The sequence below is a fragment of the Clytia hemisphaerica genome, unplaced genomic scaffold (assembly GCF_902728285.1).
Source record: "Clytia hemisphaerica strain Z4C2 unplaced genomic scaffold, Clytia hemisphaerica genome assembly, whole genome shotgun sequence".
NCBI lineage: Eukaryota > Metazoa > Cnidaria > Hydrozoa > Leptothecata > Clytiidae > Clytia > Clytia hemisphaerica.
In genome coordinates this window covers 484,137-503,186 of record NW_027104200.1, presented here as the reverse complement: position 1 = coordinate 503,186, position 19,050 = coordinate 484,137, and the positions used below count along the sequence as shown (strand labels likewise).

At 36.1% G+C, this 19,050-nt stretch overlaps 1 protein-coding gene and 1 long non-coding RNA gene across 2 annotated transcripts in view; one reads left to right on the top strand and one right to left on the bottom strand.

Annotated features, from left to right (window-relative positions):
* Positions 1-19,050, top strand: part of LOC136815220 (uncharacterized) — a 37,184-nt gene that overhangs the window by 15,587 nt on the left and 2,547 nt on the right. The window lies entirely within an intron of this gene.
* LOC136815194 (uncharacterized) lies at positions 6,974-13,525 on the bottom strand. The gene is made up of 7 exons (XM_067071645.1): positions 13,471-13,525; positions 13,007-13,184; positions 11,329-11,538; positions 10,003-10,109; positions 8,744-8,874; positions 8,273-8,454; positions 6,974-7,657 (listed from the first exon to the last, which is right to left on the bottom strand). The coding sequence occupies exons 2-7, from the start codon at positions 13,168-13,170 to the stop codon at positions 7,198-7,200; spliced, it is 1,254 nt and encodes a 417-aa protein (XP_066927746.1). The 5' UTR covers positions 13,171-13,184; positions 13,471-13,525; the 3' UTR covers positions 6,974-7,197.

Sequence of the window (19,050 nt, the reverse complement as noted above, 5' to 3'; positions counted from 1 at the left end):
GCGATATTACTTTAAAATATAATAATACTAATGTTTAAAAATGTGACTTGGAACTGACAAAAGTCAGCGAAAATGAGAATCTCTTATGAAAATTGATTTCCTTAAAGGAGTGTCAAGTGAAGATAACCTTATCCTTCAAAATTTTTGATAAAATTAATATAGTATAAAATGAAAGTAAATTGATAAAGAATGTCCTGGGTGGAAAATTTTCGAAAAATTAATTAGCGGCTATTAGGTACCGAGAGTACTTTAACACATTTCATAGAATGAAAAAATCACTTTTAGATGATTGTTCTTTAATTGAGTCTTGATACATACATGTCCTGTTGAATGTATAAGAGGTTCCAGTTCAAAAGCAGATTACAGTTGCACTCATTTGACATGAATAACCAGATATAACAACTGTTTGGAACACATTATACAAGAAGCCGTCACCATCTAATATAGACACGGGAACGTGTTTGAGACTGAAGATTCATTTTGCAAAAGAAATGTGAAAACAACATCGCAAATTTGAGTTGAGTTAACCGAATTTGTCGCTGTCAGGAAACTCTATTGACTTTCTTCACCTTAAAAATTAATGATAAATAATGATGTCATGGAAATTCAGTAAGGTTTTGAAGCGGTGTCCATTATTGTATACATTTAATGTCTGAATTTCCCTGGGGAGGGGTACTGTCACTGGCGTGTCACTTGTGTTCAAAAATTTAGTGAGTTTTAAAATATCCCAAGTATTTCTTGACTTATAAAAGGAACTCTGGTCTGCGACACATCCCCCTCTTGCCTGAGTTCCCTGGAGAGCCCTCAAACAAAAGTTTTAAAGCCTCAGAACTTGAAATGGCTTCCCTAAAAAATAGTATACTGGAATATATCATGATATAGTTGGTCTGTTCATCCGCCCAAATATCTTCGCATTTAAAAATCACTTACTTGTTAAATGAGGAAGAATTTTCACCAGCTTTCCAATTTTGATTCAGTTGGTACTATGGTTGGAAGGGCCATGTCTAAAAAAATATTAGAATTTCTCATTACTGAATTGTTACCACAAACTCCATTTAAATCTCAAGCAATGACTTTTTTAAGAATTTACGGAAGGCTACAAATTCTTGTTCACAGCCTTCAATGTACTGAGCTATACAGACCAAAAGTTGTGATTTTTACAGTTCGGCCATCTGTTTAACAGGCATCTTTCAACATCTGAATAGTTAAACAGACATTCGGTACTTACTTGATTTGAGGTGTAATCTGAGTGAACTGTCAATTTTGAATTCTTTGTGAATTTTAGCTCTTGTTGGGGTTGAACCTGTCAAAAAAGAATGAATATCAAAAAATATTTTTCATTTTATATTGTTCTTTCCTGAGTGAGGGAAACAGGGTACGCATGTTTTATTGGATTCTCTTTCTTGAGCTACACCCATCCAAAAAAGTCTTGAGCTTGCCTTAAAGTTTTCAGCCTTGTTTTGAGGGTAAAACTCATGACCACGCCCCTAATAATCAAAATTTTAAAAAATGAAAAAATACCCCAGATATTCACCCAAGGAACAAGTGTGTAAAATTTCACCTGAATCGGAATATTTTTGAAGTCTCAAGCCTGCCCCAAAGTTTTTAGCCTCGTTTTGAGGCTAAAACTTGTTACCACGCCCCTAAGAGTCCACATTTTGAAAATATGAAAAAAAAAGCTCCCAGGTATTGACCCAATGAACAAGTGTGCAAAATTTCAGCTAAATCGGACCTCTTTTGAATTCTCAAGACTGCCTAAAGTTTTTAGCCTCGTTTTGAGGCTAAAACTCATGACAACGCCCCTAAGAATCGAAATTTTGAAAAAGTGAAAAAAGTATTCCCAGATATTCACCCAAGGAACAAGTGTGCAAAATTTCAGCTAAATTGGACCATTTTTGATTACTCCAGCCTGCCCACTGCCCCAAACAAAGTTTAGCGGTGACAGACTGACAGACTGCACGGACATACTGACAGACATTCTCAGATTCTAGCTCAACTGAAGTTGATAATATTATTTGTTGCCGGTTGGTAAAGTTGGTAAACCAAAGACTCCTCAGTGAAGAATTGTTGATTTCTGAGATGCACTATTCCAGACATCCGCGCTCGATAGGATCAATCATCGGAACGGCTCGATGACGGATCGATGGATTACTTAACAATCCGGATAGGAGATTGATGGAGGATCGATACTCAGATTTCTTTAAGCTTATGATTAGTTATCGATTATTTACCGATCTATCATCGATCTTTTATCGATCTTATCGACCCTATCGACTCATACTCGATTTACGATCGATGACGAATCGATTAACGATCGATGACGAATGATATACTCGATTGAAAAACTAGCTCGATAATGGATCAACGAAGGATCGATACTCAATACTTTTTAATGGCAGAATCTTCCATCGATCTCCTATCCGGATCGTTAAGTAATCCATCGATCACATATCGATCCGTCATCAAGCCGTCCCGATGATCGATCCTATCGAGCGCGGACGTCTGGACTATTTGGGATGGTTGGCCTTCAGACATAATATGACAAATCATGCAACTGTGTTCGGACAAAAAACCAGTCATAGTAGACAAATTTCCACACTGGATTCCGACTGTTGTTGTTGAAGTAGACCAAAGGTGTCGTATACTCTAGTGAGTTACACCCCAAAAAAACACTCTCAGATTCTAGCTCTAGCTAAAGGTTAAAAATTTCCAGGAAACAATTTATTGGGATTACTTTATCGACTTACTTGTAAAGATAAATAATATAACTGAGATATATTTTTGGCACTTAAGTTCAAAGAACACTCTGAGGCTGAGAAAAGAGATTGATCAGAAGAACCATGAATCAAACCAACTTCCCCTGCCCTGTCAAACAAATTTATTAAGAAAATAAAGAATGATAAAAGCATACCTTTTTTTCTTCATCCAGTCATAGTCGTTGGCTTTGGAAAATTGAAGGCGATTTTCCTCATCCAGTTGTCAAAGTAAATTGTAAATGAGAAGTACGAAGTGACGTGACCTTCCATCTTGAACTCTCTCGCAGAAAGTAAAAAAAGCGCGCTCTAAATTCTCGATCGTGAAAAAAATATTTTTGCGGACGCGAAGGACCACTCAAAATCGTCCAATAACCCGAGTTCTTCAGGTAAGTGCTCGGTGCGCAGGCGCGTGCTAACCTGGGTTTCCCGACTTTTAAGGTAAACCCGAAATACTCGAAAAAACAACAACCTGAACAACCCGTGAATTCGGGTTAACCCGATTTACTGGAAACGAACCGGACTTCCAAAAATAGCAATTTCAGGTAAGGTCGGGTGAACCTGATACACCTGAAATTGAACCCGAGTTGATTTACCAGCGGGGGGGGAGGTTGGAAAAAATCTCAAAACTTAATAAGCGACGGGGGGTTGGAATAAAAATGTCCTAGGTGGAAAATTTCCATAAATTATGCGCGCCCATAGAAAAATATAAAAAATACCCGCAAATATATAGTGAGTGGGCGCTTTTTAACCAATTAGGTGCACTCACATATGCAGGGAGAAATATCCATGCAGGCATGTTAGTTGGACCAGACTGTAAACCAGAAAAATAATCTTTAAAAAACTAGACGGTGAAATAGTTTACAGTCTGCATATCCAGGCCAATAAAATTCATGTGGTTAATGTGAGTTAACAGTTTAATGTGACAGATCCAGAAATGATCATTTTCACTGTTAATGCGTTGCAACCATGAAAAATGTTTCAATATAGTTCAAATTTACCCATGAGCTGCATTTTCGTGTCCATTAACAAATTCCAGAATCAGTTTAAACAATAAATAATTATGTGAGTCGAGTTTGAAAAATCAAGCCACCGATCGTTTAATGTGACAGATCCAGAACAGAAATGGCCATTTTATTTCATCATCATCGTCATTGCTCGACCGCAGTCGAGACCATTTTTTTTGAAAAGACCATTTTATTTAATATACGTAGAATCATGAAAAAAGTCCCAATCTTGTTCAAATTTACACATTGAGCTGCATTTTAGTCTCCAATAACTTAATTCCATAATCAGCTTACTTGAAATAATTCTGTGTCGAGTTTGAAAAATCAAGCCACCAATCGTCAAACGAGACAGAACCAGAAATAACCATTTTCACGCGTAACATCATGGAAAAAGTTCCAATCTTATTCAATTTTACACATCAGCTGCATTTCAGTTTATTTATTTCTATATCGGAAGCCATTATTTCCTAAAAATAAAATCTTTTTGAAAACAAGAAGCTAAAAAATGAAGGTGGTTTTTAGGTAGAATTTTCACTCATAAAACTTTATTAAAACTTGAGCAAAGACTATAAGATATGACAGAATGTTGAAAAAGGTTTATAAAGAAAAATCATTACAAAATTTCTTTGGTTTGAAAGTCTCTTGACCACTAAAGCAAAGAAAATGTTCAAAAAAGTATGAATCAACCTCCTCGCTTCGACCGCCATCTTGTTTTGTTTTGAAAATTGTTTTGAAGGAGCGCGGAATCAGAAAATATATCTTTTATAGCCAGTATCCGACTTTAGCAAGCTTTTCCCTCTCCAGACGGCAAAATTAAAAAGTGTGTTACTGGTTTTAAGCGCCGTTTCTACCAAAACGGACGGACAGACAGCGGAAGGAAGGATGACGCTATGAAGGATCGCTAGCGCTGGGCCAATTAAATTGAAGTTAAATAAATTTACGACTTTCCAACTTTTTACCTTGAAGGAAAAAAATTTGCGGGAATTTAATTTAGTGGATGGCCGAAAAAATTTTTTTCAGAGGATTTAAACTTGCAAGACTGATAAAGATAAAATTGGCGGGAATATAATACAATCGTTATTAGATAAGCAAAACAATTGCTTTAAGGTCTTAACTGGTCTTAAATAGAAAGAATTCGGATACTCTTAGGTTCCAAATAAACGGCCCCCTCCCCCGCTTGTTAGTTTTTCGAAAATTTACAGTTATTGAAATACTGAATATATCGAAATTCTATCAAAAACAAAATTACACCATACTCAAGTCCCGAAGTCCCGAATTGGAATACATCAACTCTCTGAAAAAAATATTACACCAACCCAAAGTCCCGAAGTCCCGAATAGCAAAATATCGAGAATCTGTTTAAAAAAATCACACTATACCTAAGTCCCGAAGTCCCGAATTGAAATACATTAACTTTCTGAAAAAAGAAAATTACACCAACCTAAAGTTCCGAAGTCCCGAATTTCAATAAATCAAATTCAGAGAAAAAAAACTACACCAACCTTAAGTCCCGAGGTCCCAAAGTCCCGAATTGAAATATATCAAATTTCTGAGAAAAAAAAATTACACCAACCAAAAGCCCCGAGGTCCCGAAGTCCCGAAGTCCCGAATTGAAGTATGTAAATTCTATCAAAAAAAATTACACTAACCTAAAGTCCCGAGGTCCCGAAGTCCCGAAGTCCCGAATTTCAATAAATCAAATTTCTGAGAAAAAAAATTACAAAAACCTAAAGTCCCGAGGTCCCAAAGTCCCGAATTGAAATACATCAAATTTCTGAGAGAGAAAGTTTCCACACATGTCTCGTCTTAATTGATTTTTACCCTACTCTTTTCATAATATCTCTGCCACCTCCCTTTACATCCATCTCACCCCTTTCTCACCCTCCCTTTGCATCTATCTCACCTCTGTCTTAATGTATATCTCTGTCCCCTCTTTACGCGTCATCTCACCCTTATCTCGTGTTTCATCAATCATTCATCAAAGTCCCTCTTTTTGCTTGAGTTTCATCCCACACGTTTTCACCTTTGTGAATAAACCACCCTTGTCTAATTCAACAATCCGATTTCCTGTCTCATAATGTCTAATCTGTCATTCTTATTCTTCGGCCCTTTTTCAACTTTAGATCCACCCCACCCGTTTTCCTTCCTTGTGTGAAAATTTTATCCTTTTCCATTTCATTAATCTCACCCCTGTCTCACTGTATTCAATTTATCATTTATTTTCTCTGCCTCTCTTTCACCCCACCCCTTTTGATAGATTTCCAATCTTTCTTTATGTGAAATTCACTAAATCCTCCCCTCTTTCCACTCGACTTTCCCCAACTTTGTGTGGAAATTACACCCTTGTCTATTTCATCAACCTCACTCCTGCCCAATCAAATTTAATCAATCAGTCATTTCCCCCGCTCCTCTTTCTACTTGAGTTTTCATATTTCCATCGGGACTTCGGGACCTTGGGATTTTTGATTGGGGTAACTTTTTTTCAGACTATACTTTGGTAAATTTCCATTCGGGACTTCGAGAATTTAGGTTGGTGTAATTTTTTTTTTCTGGTAGAATTTTGATATATTATTTCAATTCGGGGCTTTCGGGACCTCGGGACTTTTAGTTGGTGTAATTTTTTTTTCATAAGTTTGATATTTCGGGACTTCGGGACCTCGGGACATTAGGTGGATGTAAATTTTTTTTCTGATAGAATTTTGATATATTATAATTCGGGACCTCGGGATCTCGGGCCTTTGGGTTAGTGTAAAAAAATTTTTCTGATAGAAATTTGATATATTTCAATTCGGTTGCTGAATTTCTTTTTTTTCAGATAGAATATTGAGATTAAATATCTCAACTTATTCTGTGTTTGCGTTCTGTGAAATACACATCAAAAAGCATGGCCGACGTTGTAAAAACTCCAGCTCATCCGCTTATTTTGCTCTAAATAGCCGGATTTTAGCCTATATTTACCTTATTTTTGGGTTTTCCGAAGTACAATTTCCAACCCCCCCCGGCAATTAGGTCCGCCCCGTTTATTAAAATGTCGAAAATTTTCCAACCCCCCCCCCCCCTTTATCTGGAACCTAAGAGTAATGTACGGAATAAGTTAAAATAGGAAGGATTTTGATTTTGCAGATGGCGAAAAAAAATAGTTTTGGCCTCTGAACTTAATTTGGTACAGGTAAATCACAATTTTCTTTCTGTAAAAAAGTTCTTCCTTTATAATTAATGAAATAATAGCTCGACTAACAAATTAAAGAAAAATTATAGTCTATTTAACAAAAAATAAGCCTCAAAAGAAAATTAGGAGGACTTTGTTTTGAGGGATTTAAAAGATATAGAACTTGTTGCTAATACAAAATGAAAAAAATAACTTGATTTAATGGTTGCGACTGGTAGAGAAAAGTATTTTTATATAGGTGGGAAAAGCAGGGGATTCCACATATACATTAAATATTCCTTTCCATATCTTCCAATTTGTTTGGTTTGTATCTTTTGGTCTTTGATGTTCGATTTTCCTGGCGAGACTTGGAATCCTTAGGTTTTTCCAAGTTAAACAATACTTTAACAAGCTTCTTTTCATTTTTATTCGAATTGGTAGATCTTTTATGATTTTGTTGTGAATCATTTTCACAAGATTTAATCAAACAATCTTCGAAGGAACTGCAATCATCACCGTTACTCATTTCAAAACGGTGATTTCTTGATGATGTGAGGCTATGTTTATATTCCCCCTGCATGTGATCACTCACCATTTTACCACTGAAGGCAGATACGATAGAACTAGCAAAGGAATTATAATTCTTGCTACTACATTCGTCGTCTTCTCCAGCCTCACAAACGCGCAGATTTTCAGTCCATTTCAATGTCCAGCCTTCCCAAACCCAAACTCCGTACAAAAATATTTCCCTGTAAGATAATAAAAACTTTTTTGTCAGCTTTGTATGTTCATATATGTTCATATATTATCTGTAATATACTTACAGGTGCCTAATTATCGGGGGTGGGATATTGCACCCCCAAAATAAGGAAATTGTATACTAAAACCTGCCTATTTAGACCGATCAAGCTTTTGATAGTAGCAAATATTGTCAGCAAAACATAAACGGGGGGTCCCTAATATAAACAGGGGATGTTTATTCGTGACCTTCGAGGACCTTTGACTTTTAATTTTCGCTTTTTTTCAAGTAAAACCCTTTTTAGTATGACAGAGTGAATTTTTATTTTATTTATACCCCCATATCTTTGATCGAAGCTTTAGAAAAGTGCTACTCTAACATAAGCATTACTCCATATATGGGTCAATTTATGATATGTAATTTTCCATTTATGAATGTTTTGACCCACACCGATTAGTGGTACATCAGGGTGTGTTTTTCGAAAAAAATTCGATCAAAATGCTTTCGAAACATCCCTGTTTGTAATAATAGTATTAGATTTGCTAGATAAAAATTATTTAGAATTTGTCTGTACTGACTGTCAAAAACCGGGGTGTTTCTGGAGAAAGCGTTGTGTAATGATTACCTTGAATGATGGGCGTAATCGGGTGGTAGAGGAATATGCGGTACAATATCTCTATCATTGACTACTCGTAATTTCCTGTACGTTGGTATGACTTCATCATGCAGGTTAGCGAACGCCTCATCTCCAACCCTCGGCTCTCCAAATGTAATCAACACAGTCTTTGGGTTGTCGGCCCATAATTTCTGAAAGACGAAAATTAGTTTGTCCTAGTTTTTTAGAAACACCAATTGAAATCGTAAATTAAATTTTTTATTATTGTGGTGGAAGCCCCCCTGGCGAGATGTAGTAATTGGTTTTTTTTCATACGTAAAGACGTGATTTAAAACTTATTCGTGATTGGTCCTATTTTTGTCCTTTTTGGTCGGCGATTTAATTATTTCGAGAGCAAAGAGTCTAGAACTTTTCTCTATCAGGACGACATACGAGAAGAACCTTTGGGTTTTGATTTTTCGACATAAAGTGTGACCTCACCTTCCCTTCGTCAACCATCATGATAGAAAATATTGACGCCATCGCCCCGCCCAGTGAATGACCTGTAATAATATATCTCCGCCCATTGTTTGTTATACTCGGTCGGATACCTGCGACAAGCTCTCGGGTACCTAAAGTAGATTTTCATGTATTTCTCAAGGAAAATTTGCGAAAAGATTGTCATGTAAAGAATTTTATGTATTTCTTAAGGAAAATTTGCGAAAAGATTGTCATGTAAAGAATTTCATGTATTTCTTAAGGAAAATTTACAAAAATCATTACATGTATTCCTAAAGGGAAATTGTCTATTACATGTATTTCTCAAGGAAAACTTGCAAAAAGAATTTCATGTAGAGGCTCGGAAAATCTGATGAAAACTTTGAACCCGAAAAATATTGATAGCTATTACTTATCTCTCTGGGAAAATTATACTAGAAAAATTTCATGTCAAAAAATGACTAGAAAACCAAGACCGAGAATATCGGTTTAATTTTGTTTTCTATTGATCGGATCCGTTACGTTGAAGTCACCTGAACAACCTGTCAGATCAACTTTCGGGAGCAAAAAATGTCCCGGGGCCAAAAAATCGCGGAATTTATGACATAAACTTTTGCTTATTCAAGGAAAAAATAATTTTCGCGAGCATAAACTTTAGCGAATCAAGAAATGAAAATCTTCGCATGATGTATCAGATCAGAGAGACATACTTTTTGATTTATATTGGAACTTTTGTCATTTGACTAATGAGGTTTTAGCAGGCCAAAAAATTGCACAAATCTTACTTTGGACTTTTCCAGAAAAAAATTGATTATGGAGAGTGGAGGATATAACATTTTCTTGAAATTTACCCCCTGGATATCAGTTGACCCCCTTGATAACTAAAATTAACCTTAAACAGAATATAATAACCCCTAAATAGAGCAAGTTTACCCCCTGGACAAAGCAAATTTTGTAGATTTTTCACTACCCCTGGACACTATATCTTCCACCCCCTATATCCGAACATTTTCTAGAAGAGCCCATTTTATTTATGTTAAAGTTAAAAGGTTTTACAAAATTTCTATCTTGTTAAGAATTTTTTGTGAATAGGCCGTTCAAAAATTTTCAAAAACAATATTTTTATTATTATTAACTATTATCATGCTGTTATTAACTAAAATCTCGAAAGTTTGTACACCCTAAGGTAGCCTTAGCTTTACTGTCGTGAGTTTGGTCATGATGCAGTGGTATCCTTTTATAAGAGTTTTGATTGGGTTTACCTTGTAAGAAATATTCATTGACTTTAACGCTTCGATCGAGAAAGTTTACTTCTTCAAGGCCTTTGTTTTCGAATTGAGTTTCCAATTGATCTGAAAGCTGCTGAAAGCTAAAAGTCAAATACATACAAAACATACAGTTTGTCCCAAAAAAAAAGCAGACATATTTTTATATAGAGTAAAATCCATTGAGTTTAAAGCCCGAAGGGCTAGAGGAGAATCTTTAACCTTTCTTAGGCAAGAAAAAGTGAAGCCTTAAAATATACGCTGTATTTTTTATGACGGATTGAATCTAGCAATTCCTTTGTTTTCGAGTGATATTTTTTCGAAATTAAGCGGTAATTTTAGTTTCAATCTGTCATTTGTGTTAAAACCAGGTGGGTCGCGCAAGGCCCCGCAACTTTGGTAAGATTTGTTGGCTTCAAATCCTACCAAAAAGTTTGACTTCTAGCCCTTCGGGCTTATACTTCATTTGTACTTCATAATTTTAGGTGAAATTCTATGACTTAGTATTTCAATTATTTTGGGAATTGAGCATCTATGATTGTGAACAGAGAATTTCAATTTTAATCTAACTTCAATTATTTTAAGCACGACAAATTGTTTTGGTGCAGCCTAATCAAAACCAGAAAAACCACGAATTTTTTACCGAAAACAGCAGATTTTGTCGTGTTTCAAAAAGGTTTCAGATTTTAAAATGCAGTGTAGAAGCCACACGATATGCATCCCGTGCATATATCAAAACATATCAGAGGGGATGCGTACAGCCTAGGATTTAATGAATTTTTAACTTTTTTACCCTTTACATTACATTATGGCAACCTAAAATTTATTTAACCAGGATAACTTCTCCGCATATCGATCTTTAAAAATGTAGCCGTACCTGTTATTAGCGAGGTTAAGCACGGGTTTAGCACGGGTTTACTACGGGTTTTTTTACCGTAAAGTTCGATACCGTAGGTCTGTACATAACTTGCTAAAACAAACCATGCAAGTGAAATCTTATGTACAGGCCTACGGTATCGCATTGAACGATCTAAATAAACATTTGCTTAACCTCGCTATTATAATCTAAAAGTTCCCTCAACAATCAAATGAAAACGTTTCTCTGCTGTAAATGAAAATTTGACAGACGAGCCATGTTGGCCGTATAAAAAACGACTCTGTAAGAAGTCTTTCGCGGATAAAGTACCAGCTTGGTTTTGTCTTTTTTCAAAGTGGCTGCACCGAAGCACTACCCGAATTTTTGTCATTTTGGCGCTTTTGAGTTGAGCGAACTTTTGATTGTTAACGGTAGCAAAGGCCTCTGTTCTGAACAGTTTTACTTACTCATTGCTACCCCTGAACGCCACAAGTGTTGCTTGATCAGATTCAGCTACAAACGCCAGAAATGTCGTTTCATCATTTCCTTCAACGTGGGTTATCTTGAAGCCAGTTTGTTGTATCGTATTTCCTACACTTATATCATCCCAGTAAGCATAATCTGACGCATCCATTGCAGTTCGTACGTCGTCTAAACTGGTCACGTCATTTGGCGTACTACGTAAAAATAAAATTTCATAAATTACGTCACGAGCAACGCTTGCATCGTTTTCAAAATATTGCTATGGTAATCGATTCACAGAGGAGTTCGTAAGAAATATTATTAGAAGTACTATTTATAAAAGTGTCACTTGAAGAGCCCCCCCCCCCCCCCCCCAGCGGTTTGCGTGATGGCGTGATTGGGACTTTTTCTTGCGTGATGGCGTGATTAGAGATTTTTTTCGCGTGATGGCGTGATCAAGATTTTGGCGTGATGCGTGATAAGGCAAAAAATTTTAGGCGTGATGCGTGATTTGGGCTATTTTTCACCATTTTTTGCGCGATGACAAATTTTAGCGATTTTCGTGATGCGTGATGGAGAAAATTTTTTTGCGTGATGGCGTGATGGCGTGATTAGGGGTGCCGCTGGGGGGGCCTCCTTGGTAATGGTTTTTAAAACGAGGCCTAGGGTGTCCGGAAAAAAAAGTATCGAGTTCAAACATGATTCTGAGTAGAAGGTTATTGCGTGTGTTTAACAAAATGTAAGACAATATATACGAACACAATAATTGTTTTCACAACAGTCATTATGATTAAAAAGAACTAGCCGTATGCGCAGCGTCGCACGCTGCGTGTCCCATTCCAGTGAATCACTACACATCTAAAAAATTCTAACGGAAGAAAGATAGCCGCCGATTGATGATTTGATTTTGATTTTAAGAAATAAAGGAGAAAGAAGATAACATTGCATTGTAATTTTTAACCACAATTAAATAAATGGCTTAGCAAAAGTATAATTTAGATCTTTTTAGCCATCGTGGCTAGCCATCGTGGTTGGACATTCGAGGGTGACTTTGATAGAGTTTTGAAAGTGATAGAGAGCCGCTATTGTATTGGTTTAAAAGAATGCACATTCATCAAAAAGACCAAAGTTCAAACCGGGCGACAAAATATTATATAAAAATGTTTTGAAAAGTTTTGAAAGTGATAGAGAGCCGCTATTGTAAACAGAAAGTTTTAAGAATAAGAATTCTTTAAAATGAGAAAAAAAAATTGGGAAGATGGTTGATTTTAACCCATCAAGCTCCAAAGACTTGGTGAATAGAAAATAGTATCTTGGGGTCTCAAAGTTAGTCTAGTGGTAGGAAATCTGCTTAGGGTGCAAAAAGATGATGGTTCAACGCCCTGAAGAGGAGGCTTTGTAGAGCTTTGTTAGATTTTCGAAAACTTTTTACAAAATGTTGTAAACACACACGTTTAAGCGTATTAATATATAGATTAACTTTCTTTACAATTTTTATGACGTTAGAGTTATTGAGAATTGTATTTCGTAAAAGATATTCATAAAAGATGTCTCCTGACAACTTATATGACAAAGAGATAAACTTTGATAAACATTGCAAATTTAGTTTTCGGCCGATTTTATCATGAATATACTATATAGAGTACATTTTATGAAAAAAACGTGCGTATCTAGTTCACTTACGGACATTTATGAGTATTGCTCCGCTTGCTGACAGACTCCCCATCCTCAGTGATGAAGTTTCTCGCTGTTTCGGAAAGTGAGTTTGTTGAGTGTCGGATTATATAAGTTTCGGAGGATCCCACCGATAACAGAAGAGTAACGATGTGAACCCAAAACATCTTCATCTCCGTCTCATCCTCTAAACATATATGATAAACAACTCATTTGGCATCAAAGCGTGTTCTGTTATGGGTATAATGTCATAAGAAAATTAGCTTGAAAGTCCGCGAAAATGGATAAATTTGCGAAAAATCGAGAAATTTAATCAACTTAACGACAATCATTTCTGCCTGCTCTCTTGGAAATATCTCCATTTCTCTGTATTGAGATTTTCAGATAAGATAAGATTACAGTAACCAACAAGAGATTCCATCAGCTACAAATCAAAATAAAGAGACAGAAATTTGCAGTCATCTTTCTTTTACCTTTCAAACTTTTGTAGAATCTCTCTGGTTTTACCCATCCAAAAATGGTTTTTATATCTTTATCAACCTATGGTCTTAGATATTTTTGTTGCCACTGATTCCACAATTCCAAACTGTTTCAGCTGGCACATAACGTTGTTTCAACGTTCGTCTAACGTTACATGGATGTTGCGAACGTTAGATAAACATTGGAAAAACGTTGTGTGCCAGCTGTGGTTATACAGAATAAGAGGAATGGCTTTGTTTTGAAGTGGTGAGTGGTTTTCATGGACTGAACCACAATACCCAGACCTGTTTTCTTATAAGAACAACCATAATCTTGGAAGCTTTTGATTGTTCTTGAGTTTTACAATGTTCTTAAAATGTTCTTATTTTCACCATTTTGTTAGTATTTATGTTCAATTTCCTAAGAACCCGTGAAGCCTTAAAATATTCTTAACTTGTTCTTAATATTTTGACCATGGAAGCTTTTTGTTCTTATATATTTTGTTCTTATAAAAAACGTATGTGTTGTTTATGAGGTATAACTGTGGTCTCGCTGTTTAGTTTTTATCAATAATGTCGTCTGTAAGCCCGTGGGGGGTACTAGGGTTGCGAGCTGACGGGGGTCGGGGGGAGTTCCGCCCGACTTTCGACCCTTGGACCCTTACCGGGACCAAGGAATTATCATAGACACTGGAAAAACAACTAGCTGATTTTTGCCAATTTCTCATGTACAAGCCTTGTCCGCAGTAATGACATTATTGTTCACCCTCCTTCCACCATTAAATGATTTTTCGTAGTATTTTTTTGCAGTTCCTCATCAAAGAACACTTAAATAATTCCCAAAAGAGACTTTAAGCTTTTCTCCAAGATTCAAACTCAGCTAGTTAATTGCTAATGATATGTCGTTATGACGTTTTATATTGCGAGAATAATGCAAAAACATACTATGTATAAGAAATTGAAAATTGACACCAGGAATATTCAAACTTCAACCTTGGAAAAACCACCGTGCCACCACGTGCCACCACGTGCCACCAAAAGATTTTCAGACTTTACCACAGTGGAGCTATTAGACTCACGTCTAACATATATGTCAATTTCAGCTCTTCTCGGAGAAATATTGGAAAGACATTCCCAATTCAAAATTTTGTGTCATTATAAGCATTTTGTTTGATTTTACTCCTCTGATGATTTTGTTATCACACCAGATTTCATAAATGTATTCGTTTGGTATTCTAGCATTTATTTTCAAACTTTTAGCCAGCAAAAGTACGAATAGAAAAAGTTAGAGAACTTTTTAGAAATAAGAGTATTAATCATTTTCCAAAATCAGAGTCCTTCGAGCCGCCATGACAGTTGTCCTTTTGCGGACAAAGCATCGATTGTTTTCTGAAACAATAAGAAAGTCAATACTTCGCTCTCCACCGTTTCATTCGATGTTTATCCAGAGTCTCTATGATAAATCCATGGAGGAATAAAGTGGAGTATTCTAAAATAACAAAAAAAAGAAAAGATGAACCTCGGCTAGAATTTTCTGGTTCCTATAAAGAGTAACTAACCCTCAGACTATATGTATATTTTTTCAGGAGATTCAACTCTAGTCTTTTGTTGTACCTCAAACAGGAGGTATGGGGGTCTGGACGTATTTGCCACTTTAAAGATCGAAATTTAGTCAAATTAGTCCCGATGAAGGTCGTCAAACTCACAAAATTTTACTTCTTTTTTCTCCCTTTTAGTTGCGCTAAGTCTCTGATGGTCGAAAGTCAGGCGTCGCATACCCGTCAGATGGCAACCCTACTCCCTCGGAGAGAGATATGAGGAAGTTTTGAAATTTCACCTTTCCACTACTCCATTTTGTATATATTAGCGCCTTATCGGTGCAATCTTGAAGCTCCATTAAGGTTGAATCTTTTTAGTATCTGGTTTGCACTAATACCTTTTACGTCAATCGTTCATTCTAGGAGCTCGTTGTCGATAAGTGGTCTTATATAAGGAGTGATTATTTTCTTTACTGATACGTGAGATTTCTTTACTCTTGTCGCGTGATTCTGTCCATCTATGCTATTAAAGTACGTTCTTAAAATTGGAAGTATCGGTAAAATTTGTTACATTGTTCTTTGGAGGACAAAAAGAAACCCTGAAAATAATTCCTTGTTGGGAAATAACTAAACGTGGATTAATTCAAGTCTTTGAAATTGGTAGAAAAGATGAAAAAGTAACTTAGATTTTTCTATTGGGCCAAACAAAAGTTTTTTTCACTTTATGATGAAACCTTGTCTTAAGCTTGACTGAACTGCAGGTATGACTTCCGCCGTACCAGATTTTCACAAAAAACCCCGATATTTTCCTTTGTCGGTAAAATTGCTTAAATTTCCTCATTTGCAGTATCAAATTTAAAAAGCTTCCGTCTTGCCTGCTCTAGATCTAAAGTTAAACCTCTTGCAGTTTTATTATGCAGTATTAGCTGTTTTGGCTATTTCAGATAAACATACCCTACGGAACAACCGTAAAATTGGGGAGGCTGAAGGCTCAAATGGGATGAGATTCACTAGGAATTTAAAGAAAAAAATCTCACTTTCTCAAAAGTGGAGCTGAAGTCTCCCCGCTTCCACCGGGCCTGATAAACACTGAAGGGTTGTAGAGCTTAATAAAAAAATTACTTTGATCTCGACCCAATCTCGTACCTTACTACTAGCCATAATTTTCATTAAAGTGCCACCGCAGAAGAACGATCAAATAAGTTGTTGAATTTGGAAAGAAATGTTACTGATAGCCGTTACTTCTGTTAGAATGGCATCTCATCTGAAGCAAAATTTAGTCTACAAATATTAGCCAGTTGTGTCCATCTCATAGATATCTTCTTATAGAGATAAGATAAAGTTATTTATCTGTTTTTTTTTGTCATCTCTTTTATTACCAAAATAATAGAATATAATGGCTTGTTTATATCATACTAAACGCTACTGTACTAAACTGCCTTTTTAATGCAATAGTCACACGACAAGTTTTTGAAAGGATACAAATTTCTAATTTGCGTTGCTCAGAGCGGTTAATAACTACTTGTGGTTTAAATAGGGAATTTCCCAACAAAAAAGGAATTTCCCTTAATTCGACTCCCTGAGGTAATAAAAAAAGACATATAGAGCTTTGAAAATGGGTAATCAGATCAAAACAAATCCGGAAAAGTGTTTTTAATGATGATAAAACAATAGAAATACAGTCAAGCTAAGAATGTTACCGGTACACCATTTAACCGGAACTAAAATACTGAAAAACGCGCGCAAAATTATGAGATGTTTGCCCAACTTCCTTATGCGTGAAGCTATGAATGCCATCCTCGGAAGCTTTAGGCTTCCTGCGGTGGCAATTAGAATGCTATTGGAAACGATCAAAGGGCCTGGGTTCGAGTTTGCTAACGACCTGCTGGATATGAATAGACAAGTTAATTTCGAAACGCTCACCGTTGATTGAGTCATTAAATAAAAATATGCTTTTTTAATTAGGGTCAAAATTTTGACCAAAATCTCCTTTCTTATCGGAAATTAATTAATTATATTATCTCCTTTAGTTTGCCAATTTTTAATTTTGTCATTTTTCTATAGAATCAAATTAGAGGGTTAAAAATAATCAATTCACTTTCATTCGACCAAATGATTATTTAATTTTGTGGAATTTTTATGATGCCCTTAACTTTACCCATAAGATCGTCACTACTTTCATGGAAACCATCTCGAAAACCGCTAAATAGGGAGGGTGTTGATGGGTAAACAATTGAAAAGTAATTAAAAAACTGTTCACTTTTCACCAATACTACTTACTCGAGCTGTTGAAAATTCACTTTCGACTTTTCAACACTTTTACAATTCAACAAAAAGTTGCAATCGTCTTACCGGAATTTTTAAACACGCTGGTTTTTGGAAGAAATATTCTCAGAAGAAATAATTTTCCTAACGATTAACTTTACATCCAATTAGAAATATTTGTTAGTTTAATTTAGAACAAACTGTACTTATAAGAAGATGGCTTCGATGGTCAAAATGTTAAGTCGAGAAATTTTAAGGCTTTGTGCACTCGAAAACACCCGGTTTTTTTAGGAAAATGGCGAGCTGACGGGGAGGGACTAAAAATTAGGAGAAAACAAAGGAAAATTTCTGTGAATTTTACGACCCTATGTGTATTGCCAATTTTGACCAAATTTCGATCTTTCCGGGGGTAAAAAGTTGAAATTTACCTATTTCTCCGACCCTTAGTGGGACTGAAATTTGGTTTTCTGATTTTCCCACCCTTAGCGGGACCAAAAAAGGTACCCTCCATTTGCCTAAGTAGAACACTCTCCCTTTAATTGTGTTCCCTAATTCTCTTCAAAACAGAACTTGAGCACTCAAGAACAATTAAGGATGGATTTAAGTGGTTGTAAATGCCCCATAAGTGTTTTTCATGCGCGGCTTTGTTAATTTCAGTACTCGTTAAATCTTCTCGCAAAAGACATTTTTTTTTTGATATTCCGATGGCACCCGCCCACGTTAAATGCTCTAAAGGAGCGGGGCCAATTTACCATCGGAGGCAGAAAGTTTCGTGGTCAGAAAGTTTCGCGAAGTCAAAAAGTCACGAAATTTAGCGAATTTAAGTTTCGCGAATTATGGTTTTAGCCGAAATTTCACAGATAGAACTTTCGTGAATTCATATAAAATTTACATTTTTTGGTAACAAAAACTCATAAAACACGCAAAAATTTAGCAAACAGTGCAAAAGTGAGTAAGAAAAGTTTCGCGTTTTTCAGGTTTAATATCTTACCTGGCAGAAACTTTCGCAAAAAAGGATCAAAATCGCGAAAAATGCGAAAGTTTCTGCCCGCGAAAGTAGTCGGTCTTTGACAATCGGGCTGAACTCCCCTCCAGTGTAAAGCCCGAAAATGATGGCTGGGGTCCAGGCCTCCCATTGAGCATTACTCTTGGTGCAAAATTCCGCAATCTAAACCTTCCAGATGTTGAAAATCTTCCCGGCCTTCAGAGCTTTACCGTTTCTGCACCAGGGTGCTAGATAAGGCACTTTGTAAGCGAAATAGGGAGAACTGGCTGGAATGTTTACATGGTTGACAGGTGCAGATTGGCCATCAAGACTGCGCCAAGGATAGTTATTTTTCTCGTCTTGGCAACTCTTTAAATGATCCAAACATAGGAAGTAAGAAATACTGGTCTACGCTGAAGCAGTTTCTGAACGTACGTAAAACCCCGAAAATTCCACCTGTTCGAAATGAAAGAAACGTCCTTATAAGTGATGTTTCTGAGAAGGCCGATATTTTTAACTCTTTTTTCTCAAACCAATGCTCACTTATCGATACTGGCAGTGTTTTGCCACCTGAACAATTTCTTACTAACTCTAGACTGGATAATCTTGTATTTGAAGAAGAAAAAATCGAGTCTATTATTAATTCTTTGAATGTTAACAAGGCCCATGGGTGGGATAATATTTCTACTCGTATGGTCAGAATCTGTGGTAAGTCTCTAGTAAAACCTTTGCTTAGCATATTCAATCTTTCTATCAACTCTGGCATCTTCCCATCACAGTGGAAGAAAGGTAACGTGGTTCCTGTCT